The sequence below is a fragment of the Eutrema salsugineum genome, unplaced genomic scaffold (assembly GCF_000478725.1).
Source record: "Eutrema salsugineum unplaced genomic scaffold, Eutsalg1_0 scaffold_13, whole genome shotgun sequence".
NCBI classification, from domain to species: domain Eukaryota; kingdom Viridiplantae; phylum Streptophyta; class Magnoliopsida; order Brassicales; family Brassicaceae; genus Eutrema; species Eutrema salsugineum.
In genome coordinates, this window is record NW_006256885.1 from 6,526,354 (window position 1) to 6,546,252 (window position 19,899).

Genomic DNA, 19,899 nt, shown 5'->3' on the forward strand with positions numbered 1-19,899 from the left:
AACTTTCTGCTTGGCTTTTTGGGAAGAAACAGAGACAGCATAAGACAAGAAAAGAAATGAGTGTAATCGTTCTCGGAGTTATTCTTTCTTGTGACATCTTTTGAATCCGAAGAAGAATTGAACAAACAATAATAATTAAAGATAGAATCATAGAAGTTGAACAAACAGTAGATTCTTGACATTGAAATCTATGAAATTTTTCTGAATTCTTGAGAAGTTACAAGAAAAACAAGAAGATAAAATTTAGCTTCTAAGTTCTCGCCTATGGTGCGGGTCCAAGTAGCTTCAGAGGTTCCTCTTTCTTCTCAGTGGCATTACGGTTTGCTGCAGAAGCTCTGAGAGGAGGCTCAAAGAGCTTGCTTGCGACATCAGGAGGTAACGCATCTTCACCGGGAAGAACAAGAAGCCCTTTCTCTCTCAGAGAAGAAGGTTCGTTGTAGCAAATGCCCCACAGTGAATCCACGAGGTGTCTCTCTTCTTTAACCATTCCAAGATCTTCTTGTGACATCAAGCTAATTCCTTTAATCCGTTCTTCCAGAAGCTGCCTCAGCTTCTCATCACCTTTCTCTAGGCTGCTACATCCGCTTCCATCGTTTCTGTCTCTTGCAAGCTCAAGCAATCCGCGAAGAGCGGCTTCTCTAGTCTCAGAGTCGTCACTAGACGCGAGATGCATCATAACTCGAGGAAATCCGAGTCCAGTGGCAATACTGCGGTCAGAATCATCATCTTGCAGAAGATATTGCAACAAGTTTAAGGCTTTCCTGGTGAATTTAGAAAGAAAAGAGCAACAATTCAAGAATCTCCCAAGGTTTTGAAATCAACATAGGCCGCAAGAAATAAGAGCATTTGACTGGATTACCTTTGAAATCTCACACTATTAGATGCCAAAGCTTCTCTAAGGCCAGCATAACCATTGGCTAGCTTGAAAGCCGTGACTCCGGGTTTGTTATGGCGAATCAAAGCTACATAACATATACAAAAGGTAGAGTCTTAAGTAGATTATCACAAACCGAATATGACAGAATCACACAAGGTTTTGATCATCTCAATCTTTACAATAAACTAATAGATCAGGCTTACATGATATTGCGCCGAGAGCTTGAGTTCGAGCATGAATATCTGTATCTGAGGTGAAATTTGATAGCAGTGACTCCAAACCATTGGCTTCCATAACTAATTCCTGACTTCGAGGATTGTTCTGAACTATTGTGCTTACGACATCAGCAGCTTTTGCTCGGATATTAGCATGAGAGTTTTTAAGGAATCCGAGAAGAGGAACCAAGCCTCCAATCGAATGAAGATCTACACAACAGTAAGTAACCAATATTCAAATTGAGCTAAAAACAACGGAAAAAAAAAGGAGAGAACCAAGTTCCAAGTAAGAGATGGGTTTACCGTTAGCCATATCGATCGATTCAACGTGCTCCTGCAACTCATCCAGCAAATCTACCATAATATTAAAACAAATTAGTACATCCCCACAAGATTTCACAAGATAAGCCAAGAAGAAACTATACGTTATGGCCAATTAAGCACCTTCGATATCTTCAGGTGTTACTCCATGATCCACCAAAACTTGCTCAGGTGTTTGCATAACTAGTGTTATTTCCTTCATGCGTTTGACTACATCTACAGTCTGCGATTGCATAGCCTCCATAAACCATTTTCTATCCTCCTCACTGTCTCATCAAACAACTCAATCAACAAAACAATCCACTATAAACACGAAGCACAGTATAAGCTATAACCGTTTGACATGATCAACATGGTGGGTTCTCTTAAGCTTATTTCATGGAAAAGTAGTGAACATAAAGAGGCAACCTTTCACCTATATGGCAGAATTCAATAATTGCATCTAATCTAACCGATAAATTGTACGGATATTGAAAAAGGAACCTATTTTACACAAACCCATATTTGAATTCACTCACAAGATTGATCTGCCTCAAGTGAAAGCCAAATCACAGCCATACAATTCTATAACTACCCACCAAGTATCCCAATCCAATCTCGGACAAACGACGAGAGAGAAGCTAAGAAACTAGAAAGTGAAGTCCGTACCTCAACTGGCGAGTTGGTCGAGTACCGTCGGCGTGAGAGAGACTCCATTTAAGCAATCCATCCCAATTGGGTCCGTCTTTTGCCATTGAAGAACGCTTTCACCGAAAAACAACTTGGAACAAAAGAAAGAGAGAGAGAGAGAGAGAGAGAGAGAGAGAGAGAGAGAGAGAGAGAGAGAGAAGATACTAAAATCGAAACCTTTATGCTTGTAATAGCTGGTTGGTTTTATAAAAGAGAAGAGAAAGAATCGGCTAATCGCTGGTTGGTTTTATAAAAGACCAGAGATTATTCGCGAAGCTGCTACAACATTCTAAAAAAATGTTAAACCTCGTCGACCTCTGAAGAGTGAGAAACCGAAAAGGAATGACGATGGCGCGTCTTAAACCTTATTGGACTTTAAGACTTAAGCCCAAATAATCCAGCTCTATTGGGCTTATAGAGGCCCGTAACCTAAAAATATCAGTATGGGATAAAGCTAGCAAAAATCTCTCAATTTAGATCCAGAATCTAAAGCCTGTTCAGAACTTCTTCTATAACTTTGACTTTGAGGCTTTTACATGTGAACGTTACTTCCACTCTAATTCAATCAACTAAAGTACGACTAAATTATATTATACATATATATGAATCATATAAAGTCGACGTGAGGACAAATCAAAATCACAACAGAATCTCGTTCTCTTTCTTCCAGTAATCACCTCGTTCGTATGTTCTCTCTTTCTTCCATTTTCGTATGTTTTGCCCTAAAATCTGTTGCTTGCTCTGTTCTGACTCTGTTCTGAAACAGAGATAAAAACGATGAAGCTTGAAGAGCAAGAAAGTGACATTTTGTTTCCGACAGATGAGGAATGCCAAGTCGATCGCCCCTACGACGATGAAGAAGAAATCTCCACTCCATCTTCTCCATTATCTCGGAACGATTCCGCTCCATGGCCTCGAAGTTATCGGTAAAATCAAATCCACTGTTTCGTTCAAATTTTAGAATCTAAAGATATTTGAAGGGTTTGCAGTAATAAAGATTCTCTCTTTTCATGGGTAATTCAGACAATCTGTGGATATCTTAACCGGAACTACACCTCCGACAATCAGCTTCATTCACCGGAGAAGTTCTCAGACATCATTCACCAGCTCGATCTCTTCCTTGTACAAGAGACGCCAAAACTCTATTCTCAACTCGTTTGCTTCTTCCACAAGCAAACAACCGCTGCTCACCGAGAAAGACGAGGTATCTGTCAAATCATACATTTCATCTCAGCTCAGTTTATCAATCACCGAGCTCGCATTCGAAGAACATAATCTCTGCTCGTTTCCTCAATCCGTTCTCAACGGTAAGACCTAATATGGTAACTTATGTCTCAAAAGTGTTTCTTACATAACTTTAGACTTGGGTCTGAGAATGGCTATGTACAACACTTCAGGGCTTAGGCATCCGGTTCGGTTAAGACGGTTATCAGATTTCACCACCGTTACAAACATGTTTCCATCTTCTGCACACTTCTTGCTGATCTCTCTCTCTCTCTCAATTTAAGTTTGAAGTTATTTTGGTGCAGGAATCAATATCCTATGTGGAGTAGGTCTACTCACAATGCCATACGCAGTGAAAGAAGGAGGATGGCTCGGGCTTTTTATACTCTTCTTCTTCGGTATCATCACTTGCTACACCGGTATTCTCCTCAAGCGATGTCTTGAAAGCTCTCCTAACCTCCATACCTATCCCGATATCGGTCAAGCTGCCTTTGGATTCACTGGCCGCCTCATCATCTCCGTAAGTTATTTGAAAACCATTTACATATATATACTTACAGATTTTCTTCTAACATCTCCAAACTAAAACTTATTTTTCTTTATATCTTGAGAGTTGCAGATACTTCTGTACATGGAATTATACGCATGTTGTGTGGAGTATATAATCATGATGAGTGATAACTTGTCAAGACTCTTCCCCAACATTTTGTTAAACATCGCTGGAGTATCTCTTGATTCTTCACAGATCTTTGCCATAGCAACTACTCTTATTGTTCTTCCTACAGTTTGGCTTAGAGACCTTAGCTTACTCTCCTATCTCTCAGGTTCCATTTCATATATATGGATCATATATCCTTTTATGTAGTTTGAGATTCTATCATTCTCTAACTCATGCATTTTTTTTGTTCCTATAGCCGGAGGAGTTTTCTCTTCCATCTTGCTGGCTCTTTGTCTCTTTTGGGTCGGGTCGGTTGATGGAGTCGGGTTTCACTCAGGTGGACAATCTCTGGATCTCAGTAACTTACCTGTCGCGATTGGGATTTTCGGGTTTGGGTTCAGTGGTCACGCGGTTTTCCCAAACATTTACTCTTCTATGAAAGATCCATCCAAGTTTCCTTTGGTGCTCCTCGCTAGGTAAACCCTCTACTTTAGCTTACTTGAAAAGGAAGTAAATGGTATTAATTAGGTCAGAAGTTTTTAACTTCTCCTTACTTCTTGCAGTTTTGGGTTCTGTGTAATCTTTTACATAGCCGTAGCAATTTGCGGCTACAGTATGTTTGGTGAGGCGATTCAATCGCAATTTACGCTAAACATGCCGCAACAATTCACGTCTTCTAAAATCGCAGTTTGGACTGCGGTGAGATTTATTCGATCAAAACTTGATAAACATAGTTTTCCTCCTTTTACATATATACTAAAATATGATTACTAATATTTCTCCTACTTCAGGTCATTACACCGATGACTAAATACGCCTTATCTCTCACACCAATCGTGCTAAGCTTAGAAGAACTTCTGCCGTCGTCAGAAAAGATGAGATTTTACGGAGTATCAATGTTTCTTAGAACGATCTTAGTTCTCTCTACTTTGGTTGTTGCACTTACGTTCCCATTCTTTGGTAATACTGATCTAGCTTCCTTTGCAAGAAACTACTTTCAAAAACCAATCTTATATCTTCGTTTGCTCTAACAATTTTGTAGCGATCATGGGGGCTTTGATGGGATCTTTCCTCTCAATGCTTGTCGTATGTCTCCATAAACATTTTATCAGAGTTTCAATTATCATAGGCATACCAAACATGTTGTAATGGATTCATTTTTTTTTTTTTGTTACTGTGCAGGCTTTTATATTTCCATGTCTGTGTTATCTCAGTATCTTGAAGGGTAGACTGAGTAAGACGCAGGTAAGGGAGATGTTAATTTGTTCATATTTCATTTATTTGATTTTCTCGTGAATAAATTGTATATTTAATTTTTGGCAGATGGGAATATGCGTTTTCATCATAATCTCCGGCATTGTAAGCGGTTGCTGCGGGACGTACTCCGCAATTGGAAGATTAGTAGGAGAATGGAGTTGATGTGTTACTCTGATGAACAATGCAACAACATAGAATTGTGGAATAGAATCTTTAAAAGTGTGATTTTAATGAGAGTAATAAACTTTTCTGAATGTTATATGACCTATTTAGCAGAGTACTCAAGTTTCATTAAAATGTGAAAGACTGATTTTAATTGAGTAATAACAAAGTTATGTTTTAATTTACTAGGTGAAATATGGTTTAGCTAGGAATTTAGGTAGATAAAAAAATAATGAGAATTTGAAAACATATTCGATCAAAGTCTGTGAATTTTTTTCACGAATACATGATATCTTTCTTGATCATAATTTTTCAAATTGAACTTATTAATTTTATATTCGACACATGACATTGTTTTATTGCCTAAAAATTTTGCATATTTTACCAGTTTCGTTGTAAAGAAACAAAATTATTTAGCAACATGAATCATGTGATTGTATACATTTGCTAAGAGTCTCCTAATAGGTCCTTTAAATGGAGATAATAAACAATAGGGGCAAATACGAAATAATATAAGAACAAAGGAGTCGTGTGGAAAAGCTTTGAGCTCGAGACATTAGAGATCTCCAAAATCGTCGACAACTTCAGACGTACTCCAACAACAACAATCGAGAAACCAAAAGAAAAATAAACGAATTTATATTAAAAAAAATTTCACTCGCCGGAGACGCCGTCGTTTCGACGCCGGTGCTCCGTCTTAACCCTCCAAAGGTTTTCGTCGGAGGTAAAACAAAATGAAACGAAAAGGAGTCGGATTTTCTCTCCCCGTCACGGTGGTGATGCTGGTGATCGGTTTCATCTATTTCTCGACGGTTTTCACTTTCATCGATCGGTGGTTCAGCCTCACTTCCTCTCCCGGAATTGCGAACGCCGCCGTGTTCACCGCCTTGGCTCTGATGTGTATCTACAACTACTCCATCGCGATTTTCAGGGATCCAGGTCGGGTTCCACTCAATTACATGCCAGATGTCGAAGATCCGGAGAGTCCTGTCCACGAGATCAAGCGCAAGGTCACCTCTTTATGCCTCTTTCTGGGTTCTTGAATTCTCGGAGCTAATTTGTCAATTCCAAGATTTCTCACCACTTTTTGTTGTTTTCCCATTACCATTTTGATCAAATGGGCTTTCCAGTTATGGAAAAAATCTAAATTCTCTAGAAAAGTGTTTTTTTTTACCTCTCAGCATTTGAATAGTCATGGTTTGTAGTCATTATCTGTTTATGTCAATTCAGTGTTTCGGCTATATGGATTCACTAGAATGGTGATTCTTGTAGATTTTGAGATATTTTGTTGTCTTGCAAGTGAACTTTTAAGCTGTCAGAAATGTTCCCAACTTCTAAGGACCACAAAGATATTTTGTTGTTTATGAGTATTTTCTTGGCATTCTCTTGCAACTGTGTTCTTAGATCTCTCTGTCGAAGTCCGCTTATGTTTTTTTTGTTTGTTTCAGTACTTACTTTGGTTACGTCTTTTGCAGGGAGGAGATTTGAGGTATTGCCAAAAGTGTTCACATTTCAAACCTCCACGAGCTCACCATTGTCGAGTTTGCAAAAGATGTGTGCTTAGAATGGTATGTTCTACTGAAACACTTATGTTTCATACTAAAATAAATATCAAAAACGCCCAAACCCATGCGATAATATGTTAAATCAGTCGTATTTGTTTTGAAGGACCACCATTGTATTTGGATCAACAACTGCGTAGGACACACTAACTACAAGGTCTTCTTCGTATTCGTTGTCTATGCGGTGACTGCGTGTGTATACTCTCTGGTACATTTTTCCTAACTTGTGTTAGTTTGATGTATCTCTCTCTCTCTCTGTGCCGTGTGCCCCTTAATATATGAGCCTTATACATACATATATATTCTTTGGGTTTTTTTAGGTTTTGCTTGTGGGAAGCCTTACTGTTGAACCTCAAGACGAAGACGAAGAGATGGGAAGCTATCTAAGAACTATATATGTAATGATTTCGATTGATGATTTGTTTTGAAAACTGCAAACCAATATTATTTTCCATTCTAATGTTTATGGTTTTTGTTTTTCTCAGGTAATTTCAGCTTTTGTTCTTATCCCATTGAGCATCGCGTTAGGTGTTCTTCTCGGGTGGCACATTTACCTCATTTTACAAAACAAAACGACCATCGAGGTTGTTCTTTTTCTTTCTCTTATTTTGTTTTTCATTTCTTCGATTGCTAAATTATGGATCTACTTAGCTCTACTTAGTTTTTTCCCATCTGCTAATTAATGTTGTGGAATTTGAGCAGTACCACGAAGGAGTGAGAGCTATGTGGTTAGCAGAGAAAGGTGGGCAAGTCTATAAGCATCCGTATGACATAGGCGCATATGAGAACCTAATCTTGGTAATAATTCTCATCTTCTAGATGGTCAGTATCAGTCAAAGGTTTATCCTCTGTTAAGTTATAACTGTTTTTTTCTACAGATTTTGGGTCCCAACATACTTTCTTGGCTCTGCCCTACATCAAGGCATATAGGTTCTGGTCTGCGTTTTCGTACAGCTTTTGATTCAACCCCTGTTTCATCTGAAACAAAACCTTAGCCCTAGTCCAAATCATATCTTCCCAATTTTTGGTGAGTTCCATAGAAAAGGCAGCAGATTTTCAACTTCACAGCTCTCTGGCTCTGTCCTTATCAGGCGTTTTAGCCGCCTCAGCACAAAACCAAGACTAGCGGGTAATCAGTAGTAGACTCTGCTTGACAAGGTTCTGACTCTCATCATTGTTAACTGGACCAAGAGCATCCGTTTGTGAAAATTATGGCGTCAGTTAGAGCTAGGTAAGTTTTTTTTTTTTTGTATTTCTCCCGTTTTTCTTTGGATTCGTCAAAAAGGAGAAGGAAGTTAGGTTGTGGATACAGAACTCAAAAGTTGATTATGCTTATACATACCACTTAACAAGTGAAAAGACATCTTTGTAAGTTAATTGAAAAGTATCTTAAATTCTTGTCAGAATCAGAAAGTTGTCAGTATGTGTTTGTTATGCATAACTATGTAGCTTGTACGCAAGCTTTCGGAGTCTTGGATTTCATAAGAAATAAGAAAAATGAAGTTCGTAAAAAAAAAAATTGTGACCAGATTGGACAAAGAAGAAGAAGAAGATGAAAATCAGAGAGGTTGATCAAGCCCAAAGACACTTAGAATATGATCTTGTTTATTTAGTCAATAAAGACAATCGTTATGTATTAATATGATATTTATATAGTCTATATAATATAGACTATTTAGTATGTATTAAAAAGGTCTATACACCTAACGACCACGTTGAACCATCAACATCTTGCACTTTTTTATTCATCTCACTACCTCAATAACGTTAGACATAAATGTTATTGGTCTTACCGACGCCAGCTAGTGTTTTGGTTTCATGTTTTCTTTTTATATGTTTCTTAGTCTATCTGCTCAAAGTCCCCCAAACTCACAAAGGCAAAGTCATCTGTCTATTTTTCTCTCTCTTACATTTCTCCCCTAATGGAAGCTTCAAAAAATCTTCAGACACCCTTAAATTTCATGAAGGATGATAATGTGAGCCAGGAATGTAAGAATCTGATCTCTTCTCTACCTTCAGAGAAAGATTTCATGGGAAAAAGCCTCTTCAGTTACCAAGGATCTTGGTACTATCCCAACACAGTCCAAGCAATCCTAAACTTCCAAAAACATTTCCGACCACGAGATACTGATATCATTCTTGCATCTTTCCCCAAATCAGGCACCACCTGGCTCAAAGCTCTCGCATTCGCCGTCGTTCATAGAAACAAGTACGCAGCTTATACTCTTGACTCCCATCCTCTCCTCTCCAACAATCCCCACAACCTTGTTCGGTTTCTTGAGATTGACTTATATGATAAGAATCAACTTCCTGACCTCGAAGAGCTTCCTTTACCTAGGCTCTTTGCAACCCACATGCCGTTTCAAACGCTAAATGAGACCCTAAGAGATTCTCCTTGCAAGGTGGTTTACGTGTGTAGGAACATAAAAGATGTGTTGGTCTCTCGTTGGCATTTCAGGAGCAAGGTTGTTAGCAAAGAGTTGTATAGTAACAATTCGCTTGAAGATATGTTTGACGAGTTTATCAAAGGGGCTTACTTGTTCGGACCGTTTCAAGATCAAGTCTTGAGCTATTGGAAAGCGAGCTTGGTGAATGTGAATCCGGTACTCTTCATGACATATGAAGAAATGATAGAGAAGCCTGAGGCTCAAGTTATGAGGCTCGCCGATTTCTTAGGCTACTCATTCACTGAAGAAGAAAAGCAAAGTGGAATGGTTGAGAAGATCTTGGAATTGTGTAGTCTTAGTAACCTGAGTAATTTGGTGGCCAACAAGACGGGAACATCTACTTGTGGAATACATCACCATGCGTTTTTCCGTAAAGGAGGAGTCGGTGGGTGGAAGGATTATCTCACTCATGATATGGCGAAAAAACTCGATGAGATCGTTGAAAACAAACTACAAGGTTCAGGGTTGAAGTTTGAGTGATCCAAGTTCGTCAGGCCTTCGAATGTTTGATATTTAATAAAGATTGTATGATTAAATTAAGCTAGCTCATTTACAATTTGATTATCAATGCTGTGTTCTTTTGTTTCGAAGATATTGAATAAGATGTGCCATTTTGTTTTCCTTTATCATGTACTGTGGTCTCATTAGCCGAATCTTGTACCCCAGAGTAGGGCTGTGCAAAATATCCGTTATATTTGCTTCGATCCGTTATTCGTCTCGATTCAATCCGAAAAATCCGGATATCCGTAATTTTATGGAGCAAAGCAAATATTAAAATTCAATATCCGTTAAAAACGGAGCAAATCACAAATACTAAAATAAATTAAGACGGATATCCGCTCCGCTCCGATATAAATATATATGCACATATAAATAGATAACAATTCATATAAAGTGTATAATTATTATATATAAATGTAATTTTTATGAGTTTTTGTTTATAAATTTGATTATTATAAATATTAAAACTTAATAAGTTAAGTAAAAACATATATTTTTAAAGAAAATATTGTCATTTTTAGCTAAATTTTGATTTTTTAAATTTTTATTTTAAATATATTATTATTTAAATATTTTTATGGGGCGGATCGGATATCCGACAAATATTCAAATTTTTAGCGGATATCCGAAAAATGGATATCAGAATAGTTACAGAACGGATACGGATCAAAAACATGATTATCCGGACGGAGCGGATCACGGATATCCTCAAAATCCATGATATCCTCTCCGCGCCCAACCCTACGCCAAGAGTGGTCAAGAGGAAAGAGTCTTTTGGAGCATTTCTATATATACTGTGTCTAGCCTCAAGCTCATATGACTTTTCTTGTCGAAGTATATTTCGGTTTTTTACCAATGTGCTAATGGTCACTTGTAACGTCGTCGTTTTGGGTTCCATTAGATTGGGAAGGGAGAGAGTTTTACTTGAAGCTTTATTCATTGAGTTTTGCATTTTAATGGCGGTCGTCGTTTCCATTCACCGTCCTTATGCAACCCTCTTGATCTCTGAAAACCCGAATCCACCTAAACTTCACCAGAAATTCAACAATTATCGCCTGAGTTTTCATCGTCTTCCTCGGAAAACCAAGCTGCAGCTCGGTTGCTTATCCTCGAAATTGACGCCTTCGAATCCAGACCCTGAAACTCCTCAAGGTGTCTCTTTTCGCTATATTAAATCTGGGTTTCCCTTTACTTGTTCTATGCAACTAATTGGCTGGGTTCAGATGAGGAAGAGGTGGAGAGCGTGGGAGTCAAAGCAGCTTTAGCGATGCTGAGTTTCTACAAGAGTAAAGAAGCACATTTTCTAATTACTCCTCTGTAATTAGTGTTTTTATTTATTCGGGTCTGTTAATGGCGTTTTCCGGTGAAACAGGGGAGATATCGCCGGTGTTACCTAGAAGCTGCCGTTACGTTCCGACTTGCAGCGAATACTCCATGGAAGCTTACAAGAAATACGGAGTTCTCAAAGGCACTGTTCTTACCACCTGGCGTCTCTGCCGCTGCAATCCTCTTGGTACACTGCTTTTCTTTTCCTGTCTTTTCTTGTCGTTTACTCTTTCAATCTAATGAGTTCCTCTGGACACAGGTGGATCTGGATTCGATCCTCCAAGATGGTTTGGTGAGAGTGGGATCAAGCCCCAAGAAGAAGATCACTACGACGATGAGGATCAAGAAGAGATTTAAATAAAAGAAGAATTAAAAGAAAAACAATAGAAGTTGTAAACTATTACTAGAGAAAACAGGGGAAGCTAGCAGAGTTTGTTGAAACTACGAGAGAATAAGAATTACAACATTTGTTTCCAAAAGATTTGATCTTTTTTGTTTTATCTTTTGGAGCTTCTTCAAGTAGACAAATCTGGAAATTGCCATGGGTTGAATTGGATTGACTTAGGGTCGGTGTTGTCTTCAGAGTTATCCGCGGCTTCCCGATGCTCTGAGTACTTTCCGTTGAACTGGTATACTTCGAGATCCCCCCATGGTGTAGGAGTGACTTCTTCGGTTATATCGAACCACTTTGGAGTAAAGCTTTGGCCCTTCTCTTCGCGAGTTCTCTTTTCTGCTCTCTGTCTCTCTTCCATGCTGTACAAAGACGTTGGATGAGAATTAGATTACTTCAATTTCAGATCCTAAAGGACAAGTTTTTGAAAACATACCTGCTCTTCTCATATCCGGATTTGGACATGTCGCCCATCTCGAGTGCGTATCTATCAGGGCGTAACCGTGAATCAGACGGTAACAGCTTTTTCGGGGCAGTGTCGAAGCTATTGATCTTGTGAGCAAAGTGCGTGTATTGGTATTTGTCATCCTTTGGAACATCAGCGAGTTTCCAGACCTATGAACAAAAGACAGCATTAGAATGTCATCAAAGTTAGATTCTTGGAAAGAGACTTGAGTCGATGACAAAGAGAGATTTGACGAACCTCTTTCAGTTCGGTGCCCGGGAGAGGTTCACCTTCACTGTCACACTGCTGATAACTCATGGACTCGTTCCATTTACCAGTCATGAGTATCTTGGGCTCCTCAGAGGCGTTATACACATATCCGTCCACTTCATATCGACCAGATCTGTTGAGACCGTGAATGCGCATTTCTTCAGCTTAGAATGGAAAAACAAGAAGATGAAGTTGCAGTGAAGAGAACTTACCCGAACCAACCACATGGTTGAAAGTAAAGAACGACTTTGTCACCAGTGGTCAGGTTGGTCATGATCATTTCCCCAGGAGAGTCGACCCAAGTTCGTCCAAAAATTAGGTTGTGAACTTTGGTCAGAGGAGGTACCAAGTCAAGAACCACTCCATCTCTTTTAAGTGTCACCCGTGTCCTGCACCACAGATTCATCGCATTTAAGGTTGAGGATAATGAACAAACGAAGAATTTAATTCACTTGCATACACTTGCAGCCCGTGATGTGGTTTTGCAGAATTACCTTCCTACTGGGTAAACGTCAATGGAATTTCCCAGAAACTTTGTTTTGAGTTTAGAAGTACAATCATAAGTGAAATGCTCATTCTCAGCGTGACCAGCACTCATTGGTGGGTGATGGCTGACCTGAGAACAAGACTACTGGTGTCAAAAATCTGGGAAAAGTTGGCAGCTAAAGAACTTAACATTGAGTCGTGACAATTATTTTGAGTTCTACAATGGAATGGCTCTGACCTGTTCAGATATGAAGTTAACACCATTGTAATTAGCCATCTCATAAGTCTCACCGAGGATTGGATTGAACGGTTTCCAGGTACGTTGAAAAGCATAATACACAGATATAGCCCATGATGCTGTTAAAGATCAATTCTTACCATTCAGCCACATATGACACAGAAACTAGATAAACAGATACTGATCATAGCAGAAATCAGGGAAGGAAGGGATGTGCTTACACGCATACACCATGCGCATATAAGGGTCCTCCGTTTTGTCTGCCATGTCTAGCAGATGCGAGTATTCCATCAACTGTCAGGAACAGAGCACACATATGATCAGCATCATCGGATTACAAAACTATCAGACAGGAACAAAACTATCAGATTTTGTCATTAGCACAAACCTCTGCCATTTTCTGGAGCATTGTCATTGGTTCAAAAATAATCACAGGAAGGGTCACCATTGATGTAACATCAGATCCTATGTACTTCTGCATCATCTTCCAATAACCATCCCGTTCCTGAGAATTTGTGTAAAACATGGTTTTCTCAGTTGATAAGATCAACAGTTAACGACAACAACGGTAAGGCAGAAGTGTGTATGTATACCTCTTGCTTCCATCTTCCTCTGTTTGCTTCCTCCGCTGCATCTTCTGTACTTCCTTCAGGATTAATAACTTCCAGTCCCTCGTAGCCAACCAAACTGAGAAAGAAATCAAAACACAAAAAATGGTTACGCTTATTTCAAAAGAGCTAAACTTTAAGCAAACCCCGTTTCACAAGTGGATCGAAACTCTCCGTCTGTAGGTCTCATCTAAATATCAATTCCAAAGGCAAAGGAGCAGGATTTGCAGATATAAACAACCAAACGCTATCAGAAGATCTGAAAATAAGGGATTTCAAAAAGCAAAACGAATAGTTTCCAGGATTCAGATTGAATTGACATAGCATACAAATCTAGCTGAGTGGCAGATCCAGGTTTTAGCAAATAGGATCTCAAAAACCTCACCCGTTAACTGATTTGGTCATGGCCGATCCCAAATTGGAGATCGAGGAAGCAAGAGAAGCGAAGAAACCACTTCCGCCGCCGGCATTTTTAGGATCGTTAGGAGCCATCTCTCCGCCGCGGATCCGCCCACTACCACCACACTACGAGCTCCGGCAGAGAAATCGAGAAAGATAAAGAGAGATGTTCGTTGAAATCCGATTGGGTTTGTTTATGAAGGAAGAAGAAAAAGGCAAAGAGATTCCTCAATAATGGAAAAGACCAGCGATGGAGACGATGCAGAGGATTTAGGATCGTGTGCTGGTCTTCGTTGGCACTTCTTCAATTTTAACATGACTAAACCAGTTCCATTTAAATTGTAATCCGAATCGGATTGTTTCAATAGATAAACCGAACCGATTCGGTTATAGTCGTTTCCTTGGTTCTTGCCTTATCATTATCGGTTTAGCAGAATCGAAGCATATCTTGTGGAAATGATCAGTTTTTCTTTAAACCGGAAGGTAGTTTGAGATATTCGTCATTGATGGCGTCACCAAATCCAAATGCATGCTCCTTCAAATTGAACATGCTCGACGTTCTCTGTATTCTAATGGCTTTTTCACCGTCGCAAATGGCTGGTTCAGTCAAATTCGTTAAAAGTTTCAGTAGGTCTTAAGTCTTAAATATACATGTTTAAGCATATAATTATGGGAATATAATTCTCAGACTACGAAGGAAGCACTAAAAACTGTGCGGCTTGCATTTTTTTCTTTAGGTCGGATTTTAGATCCAAATCCTAATTCAAATGATCTCAAGTCTTAACCATTGATGACTAGATCAAAAATTTGAATTAAAATAAAAGTTATTCACTCCTTTAACAATCACTAAGCAAATTAACACCAAATCTACATTTATCGATTATACATACATGGATAAAAATAATTATTGTGTGTACGTGTATGCCATTCACAAAAGTTGGTGAAATTAACCGAAGCAAGTTAACAAATATTATCACAACAATGATAAGGATAGCAATAATCGATATACATGCATACCTTGAATACAATACGAATCTATTTGTAATAGACTGATTCGATCAAGACTTTGATGTATCAAGATTTTCGTTCCTTGTGATACATACAATGCAATCAATATATGATGATCGTTAAGAGATTATGTTGTCTTCTTCTCCACGGTGCTTTGGCCTAACCGGAGCTCAAGATCCAATCCTTCAATCTCACGATGATGACTCGAACTCGAACCATCTATGCTAACCTTTCCATGATTATCAGTATCCAGCTTGCTTTCTTGAACGCAAAACCCTAATTTCTGACCAGGACTTATATCTTTGTCCATATCTTGATTATGACCATCATCACATGCCAAAGCTTCTTCTTGTTGTTCATTAAGGTCTAGAGAGACAACTTCTGATGAATCACTCTCGGCGACAAAGTCATCCTGATTATCTTCTTCCATAAGCTTTTGTCTGAGTTTAGCTCTGTCTCTTCTGTGGATGTTCATATGCCCTCCCAGTGCTTGGGCATTCGAGAAGCCCCTTACGCAGAAACTGCATATGTAAGTTCTTGACACGGAATTATAACCGCTTTGATGACTATTTTTCGATATGCGATCGGAATAATCATCCGGGGTGTTAGGGTTTTTGATGTTATCCATATAATATTTGGATTATTTTTCCGTAGAATATAGAGAACGATGATCAAGGATTGTGAAAATTGAGCATTACGAAAAGGAAGAATAGAAGAGGAGAGTGTTTAATCCCCAAATGAAATGGTCAACTCGAGCTTTCTTTCTTTGTTTATTTGGGAGAATTATTAAACTAATCCACGCTTCTAATCAAAATCTACCGTTCCGAGGCGACAAAACAAGAAAAGTGAAAACAACTGTTTCTATGTCATTACATGAATAATTTATGCTTTGATAATTAAAGTATTATTTGCACACATCATATCATGAGATAAAAATAAATAAAAAACACTCGTCTGAGAAAACATTATCCTAACTAACACTCTGAAAATAAAATGTTCAAACCTAAAAATAAAATTATGTATCTTAATTATGACTAAAATACTTCCGTTTATACAATTTTTGGGTTGATATTAATAGGTAAAATTATTAATGTAAGAAGATACTCTTTCTGAAAAATGAGTTTTGGATTTTTCAAATGACTAACGCAACATTTGTTTATTGACAAGTGTGATGGTTAGATAGTTTTTTCTTTTCTTAAACAATGGGATATATTCGTTTATATATAACATATTTCATTCGCTAACGTGAAACATTTCATCTTTTCCTAGTTCAGTTCTTATAGTCGTAGAGAATATTCGGATATGTATATCATATATAACGTTCACTAACATGGATTAATTATACTAAGAAGTAGACCGATTATTTAAACGAAACTCAAAGTAAAATCTAAAATTAGTGTTTGTTTAGTTTTACAATAAACATGTAGTTTTACAGTCAAAACGACCGTACAGCATTACCGATTTCATGTAAATATATGGACTCAGGAATAATCAGGATATGACGAAATTAGTTGTATATGGTCGCTAAAGTAAAATGTACAACGCACAGTCGATATTAGGTCTATATATATTGAGAGCCGGTTCTCTACCCATAGATTCAACTTTAGCAAAACGACACAAAAAATATTTAATGCTTAAAGGTATTTGATCATTTCAGTTAATTTATATTTCAAGAAAAATACTTGATTAGTATTGGTCTTAATTTTTTTTTTCTCGATTAGTTTTAAATAAACAAAATAACAGATACGCAGTTGACAAAACAAATGGTCCAACCAAGCATTTTTGGCGTTTTCTTTTTGTCCTTGCACAATTAGTAGTTTAAAACACAACACTAGCTTTCTTTTCGTTATTGGCATTATTTTAACATCTGCTTTTCCTGAAATTATCAACAATTCCAGTGTTGGACATCTTTGAAGAGTGAATAAATTTTTAAAAATCATTGAATTCTTCACATGATAGATTTAACAAATTTCGTTTGTTAAGAAAATCATTATTTTGAGAAAAAAATAAACAAAAACTACAATGATTTCACGACAGAATTGCAAAATTTTGAGGTTAAATACGTTCAATTTAGTACTAACATTTTCATCTAATATCTTTCGTTGAATCAGTTTTACAATATAATATTTTGGTCATACTTTTTCATAAGAACATATATGAGTAAGGTTTTAAGGTGGGCATTGATCGTAAATTTTATGCTTTTTTCGTAATGAGTCACCTTCCTGAAAATGAATAAACCGAGATAATTAAATCGAATATATAGTCGAACAAAAATGCCAAGTCACATGTCAAAACATATTTTTCAAAGGCAATATTGAACGACTCTTGGCTTTTAGCAATAGATAAAACGATTCTATATAATATATATTCACTAGTATTTGCGTATAGTTATAGATTAGCAAAACATGAATATATATATATATATATGTTAAGAATTTACCTGTTATATAAAATACTAAATCTTACTAATTCATAGAGACACACGAGTCGTGTTAGAGACTAATAAATCAGACAATTCTATAGTTAAATGTAATCAGTTAACCGTTGCTATCGAGCATTCGTGCAATGAGTCATTCAATGAATTTTTGTTCCCTAATTTTTATGACACTAGTCACCCTCTTCTTTCAATTCTTCATTAAGAAATTGCTAAGTTGCTAAGTTCAAACTGAGTAGTATATTGTAAATTATTAAAAGATAAATTCAATATATTTTAAAAAACGGTTGTTTTGTGAGGGCGTAAAATGTACGTAGATATCACCACTTTTGCTTGATTTTATCAATGTTGAGCTATAAACTTGAGAAATAAAAGAACATAAAAATATTTTTTTTTGTCTTTTTCAAATAAATGCATCTATAACTAATTGTCTCTAGACAGTAGTAGATTAACAACGAACGTTCCGATATTTATAAGTATCAATGGGTTTTTTTTTTTTTTTAGGTTACGATCTATATATGTAAGGTTCCATCATTCTTTTTAGTATTTTTTGTTAGAGAACTCTTTCTTTCTTTTTTTTTTTTGAACAACAATTTTCATTAATAAAAAGGCCCTAAACAGGGGAAACAAGAGAATGCAGGGAACTATATTTCTTATAACATCAGTTACTACACCAGAGAGAACTATATTTGCTACGTCTACCATAATTTCTTCTTTTATAAATCATAAACACTTTTTCTGTTATAAAGGCTTACTTCTTACGTGAGAAAATATGTTATTGGTATTTATTACCATGTTCACCTATGGCTTTGATAACCTTTTTCTTCATTGAATCCCATCGCAAAGAAATGATCAATAGCCTTGGACTTAGAAGAATCTTTGAAAAGCAATGTGGTAGTTGTATGTGTCAATTCATAGCTATGTTATATGCATGGTACGGACACAATCTATTTGTTTTACTATTATTCTAGTGTTTGGTCGGCAACCAAAGATTCTACTTCGGGGGCTATTCGTTTTATATGAATATGATTAATACGGATAAATTCATATTTTTTAAATATTCTACTTTTCTTTCTTCTTTTTTTTTTAAAAAAAAAAATCATTGGTTTTGCCACCTTAGTTTTCGACTTCCCGTTCTTGTAGTATGTTTGGCAATTCGGCAGAAGAAAATTAGGAATTTAACCATCTTCAATGGCTATCTTATCTCTCTCCCACACCTGCAAAAGGCTACTGTTTTTCAATGAGGTATGAAAGAAACCGAAACTTCATGATTCACGCTAACCCTAGACGCACCCTGACCCAAGTTTTCAAGACTGTCGACCTTACCATCTGGAACAAAGATTCCTCCTTTCAACTATATATGAGACACAGTGTTGCCTCTGATTGGCCGCTGCAGGACATCGAACTAATGGCGATTCTCTTCCTCCTCTGTGTTAACACTACCAAACGGAAGTTGAGTTTTATTTTTATTGAGCTCTATATTTTGTTTTAACCAACGTGGACTGGTCTACTGTACTGGTCAATCTTAGTTTCCTTCAGATAAAGGTTGGACCCGGACCTAGTTCAGTTCCCGCGTTGGGGGAATTTCTCTCCAAAGAAGGTCATCAACTCGCTTTGATTTCGGTCCGATGAGATTAGCGTACAGACCCGAATTTCTTGGTTAACTATATATATATATATATATATATATTGTGTAAGGCTTTTCAGTTTTTATCTATCCATTTCCATGAAAAAAAATCGTTTACCAAAAAATAATTATATATATATATTGTTAATATTATAATGTTAGGCCTTCCAGCTTTGATCTGTATCCATTTTCATATAACAATACATGCATATGCACGTACGTTCACATTGGATGTACATATACTTACGAAAATGGATATACATACTATACATCTTCTGTATGTGGAGAATATTTGTATTAAATATCTAGTAATGTTGTTTAAAGCTTCAAGAAAAACAAAAAACTAACCTCTTCAGCTCTTCAGTAATCGTGTCTCCGTAGACGTATTGTAAGTAAGGAAGAGGTAATCCGCATCCCGAGGATTAAAAGTTATACTAACACACATAATTATACGCATATGCATTTTTTTTTTTTGCGTAAATTAAGCCTTAAACCTCAGGATGCAGATTACCCGGTCCTCACCAATACTTGCCATCAGTAGATTCATATCCTTAGCTTCTTTCATTTTCTTTTATCCTGTAAGATCTTGTTTTTTGAGTTTTTATGGATTGTTCTTGTTCTTTTTTTTTTTTTAGTTGGTGATAAGTTACTAGGAAAATTTGAGAATTTATAAGCCTCACGAGGCTAAATAGTAATGGGAAGATGCTTATTCGAAAGGTTTAATGCTATGAGAACATATGCTCTAGTTGAAAACAAAATCTTTTTGTTGATGTT

General features: G+C 37.1%; 7 protein-coding genes across 7 annotated transcripts; 4 read left to right on the forward strand and 3 right to left on the reverse strand.

Moving 5' to 3' along the window:
- Positions 1–156: 156 nt before the first annotated feature.
- Positions 157–2,382, reverse strand: LOC18024555. The gene is made up of 6 exons (XM_006407623.2): positions 2,062–2,382; positions 1,537–1,679; positions 1,396–1,446; positions 1,081–1,302; positions 860–962; positions 157–761 (listed from the first exon to the last, which is right to left on the reverse strand). The coding sequence occupies exons 1-6, from the start codon at positions 2,145–2,147 to the stop codon at positions 263–265; spliced, it is 1,104 nt and encodes a 367-aa protein (XP_006407686.1). The 5' UTR covers positions 2,148–2,382; the 3' UTR covers positions 157–262.
- A 477-nt stretch (positions 2,383–2,859) lies between these two features.
- LOC18024556 (amino acid transporter AVT1G) lies at positions 2,860–5,383 on the forward strand. Its single transcript, XM_006407624.2, has 10 exons — positions 2,860–3,008; positions 3,106–3,389; positions 3,612–3,826; positions 3,926–4,130; positions 4,221–4,440; positions 4,528–4,663; positions 4,756–4,924; positions 5,007–5,050; positions 5,147–5,209; positions 5,288–5,383. The coding sequence occupies exons 1-10, from the start codon at positions 2,860–2,862 to the stop codon at positions 5,381–5,383; spliced, it is 1,581 nt and encodes a 526-aa protein (XP_006407687.1).
- Positions 5,384–5,985: 602 nt separating this feature from the next.
- On the forward strand, positions 5,986–8,361 carry LOC18024557 (probable protein S-acyltransferase 16). Its single transcript, XM_006407625.2, has 7 exons — positions 5,986–6,393; positions 6,859–6,951; positions 7,052–7,153; positions 7,266–7,343; positions 7,431–7,529; positions 7,648–7,743; positions 7,824–8,361. The coding sequence occupies exons 1-7, from the start codon at positions 6,118–6,120 to the stop codon at positions 7,938–7,940; spliced, it is 861 nt and encodes a 286-aa protein (XP_006407688.1). The 5' UTR covers positions 5,986–6,117; the 3' UTR covers positions 7,941–8,361.
- Positions 8,362–8,861: 500 nt separating this feature from the next.
- Positions 8,862–9,872, forward strand: LOC18024558 (cytosolic sulfotransferase 11). Its single transcript, XM_006407626.2, has one exon. The coding sequence runs from the start codon at positions 8,868–8,870 to the stop codon at positions 9,870–9,872; it is 1,005 nt and encodes a 334-aa protein (XP_006407689.1). The 5' UTR covers positions 8,862–8,867.
- Positions 9,873–10,718: 846 nt separating this feature from the next.
- On the forward strand, positions 10,719–11,719 carry LOC18024559 (UPF0161 protein At3g09310). The gene is made up of 4 exons (XM_006407628.2): positions 10,719–11,045; positions 11,117–11,179; positions 11,266–11,406; positions 11,479–11,719. The coding sequence occupies exons 1-4, from the start codon at positions 10,757–10,759 to the stop codon at positions 11,574–11,576; spliced, it is 591 nt and encodes a 196-aa protein (XP_006407691.2). The 5' UTR covers positions 10,719–10,756; the 3' UTR covers positions 11,577–11,719.
- LOC18024561 (oxysterol-binding protein-related protein 3B) lies at positions 11,555–14,350 on the reverse strand. Its single transcript, XM_006407627.2, has 10 exons — positions 14,043–14,350; positions 13,643–13,736; positions 13,438–13,554; positions 13,271–13,343; positions 13,050–13,168; positions 12,820–12,941; positions 12,538–12,714; positions 12,314–12,458; positions 12,047–12,225; positions 11,555–11,972 (listed from the first exon to the last, which is right to left on the reverse strand). The coding sequence occupies exons 1-10, from the start codon at positions 14,147–14,149 to the stop codon at positions 11,735–11,737; spliced, it is 1,371 nt and encodes a 456-aa protein (XP_006407690.1). The 5' UTR covers positions 14,150–14,350; the 3' UTR covers positions 11,555–11,734.
- Positions 14,351–15,191: 841 nt separating this feature from the next.
- On the reverse strand, positions 15,192–15,692 carry LOC18024560 (transcriptional regulator TAC1). The gene has a single exon (XM_006407629.1). It carries the CDS (start codon positions 15,690–15,692, stop codon positions 15,192–15,194), a length of 501 nt encoding a protein of 166 aa, XP_006407692.1.
- Between the last annotated feature and the right edge of the window lie 4,207 nt (positions 15,693–19,899).

Excerpts from the sequence above, each read along its gene's own strand:
- LOC18024555 (XM_006407623.2), bottom strand. The coding sequence starts at position 2,147 with ATGGCAAAAGACGGACCCAATTGGGATGGATTGCTTAAATGGAGTCTC. Across the intron at positions 1,680-2,061 it reads CGACCAACTCGCCAGTTGAG|TGAGGAGGATAGAAAATGGT; the intron begins GTACGGACTTCA and ends TTGATGAGACAG. Across the intron at positions 1,303-1,395 it reads ATCGATCGATATGGCTAACG|ATCTTCATTCGATTGGAGGC; the intron begins GTAAACCCATCT and ends ACTGTTGTGTAG.
- LOC18024556 (XM_006407624.2), top strand. The coding sequence starts at position 2,860 with ATGAAGCTTGAAGAGCAAGAAAGTGACATTTTGTTTCCGACAGATGAG. Across the intron at positions 3,009-3,105 it reads CCATGGCCTCGAAGTTATCG|ACAATCTGTGGATATCTTAA; the intron begins GTAAAATCAAAT and ends TGGGTAATTCAG. Across the intron at positions 4,925-5,006 it reads ACTTACGTTCCCATTCTTTG|CGATCATGGGGGCTTTGATG; the intron begins GTAATACTGATC and ends ACAATTTTGTAG.
- LOC18024557 (XM_006407625.2), top strand. The coding sequence starts at position 6,118 with ATGAAACGAAAAGGAGTCGGATTTTCTCTCCCCGTCACGGTGGTGATG. Across the intron at positions 6,394-6,858 it reads TCCACGAGATCAAGCGCAAG|GGAGGAGATTTGAGGTATTG; the intron begins GTCACCTCTTTA and ends CGTCTTTTGCAG. Across the intron at positions 7,154-7,265 it reads CTGCGTGTGTATACTCTCTG|GTTTTGCTTGTGGGAAGCCT; the intron begins GTACATTTTTCC and ends GGGTTTTTTTAG.
- LOC18024558 (XM_006407626.2), top strand. The coding sequence starts at position 8,868 with ATGGAAGCTTCAAAAAATCTTCAGACACCCTTAAATTTCATGAAGGAT.
- LOC18024559 (XM_006407628.2), top strand. The coding sequence starts at position 10,757 with ATGGTCACTTGTAACGTCGTCGTTTTGGGTTCCATTAGATTGGGAAGG. Across the intron at positions 11,046-11,116 it reads AGACCCTGAAACTCCTCAAG|ATGAGGAAGAGGTGGAGAGC; the intron begins GTGTCTCTTTTC and ends GGCTGGGTTCAG. Across the intron at positions 11,407-11,478 it reads CTGCCGCTGCAATCCTCTTG|GTGGATCTGGATTCGATCCT; the intron begins GTACACTGCTTT and ends CTCTGGACACAG.
- LOC18024561 (XM_006407627.2), bottom strand. The coding sequence starts at position 14,149 with ATGGCTCCTAACGATCCTAAAAATGCCGGCGGCGGAAGTGGTTTCTTC. Across the intron at positions 13,555-13,642 it reads GAGGAAGATGGAAGCAAGAG|GAACGGGATGGTTATTGGAA; the intron begins GTATACATACAC and ends ACAAATTCTCAG. Across the intron at positions 12,715-12,819 it reads GACGTTTACCCAGTAGGAAG|GACACGGGTGACACTTAAAA; the intron begins GTAATTCTGCAA and ends TCTGTGGTGCAG.
- LOC18024560 (XM_006407629.1), bottom strand. The coding sequence starts at position 15,692 with ATGGATAACATCAAAAACCCTAACACCCCGGATGATTATTCCGATCGC.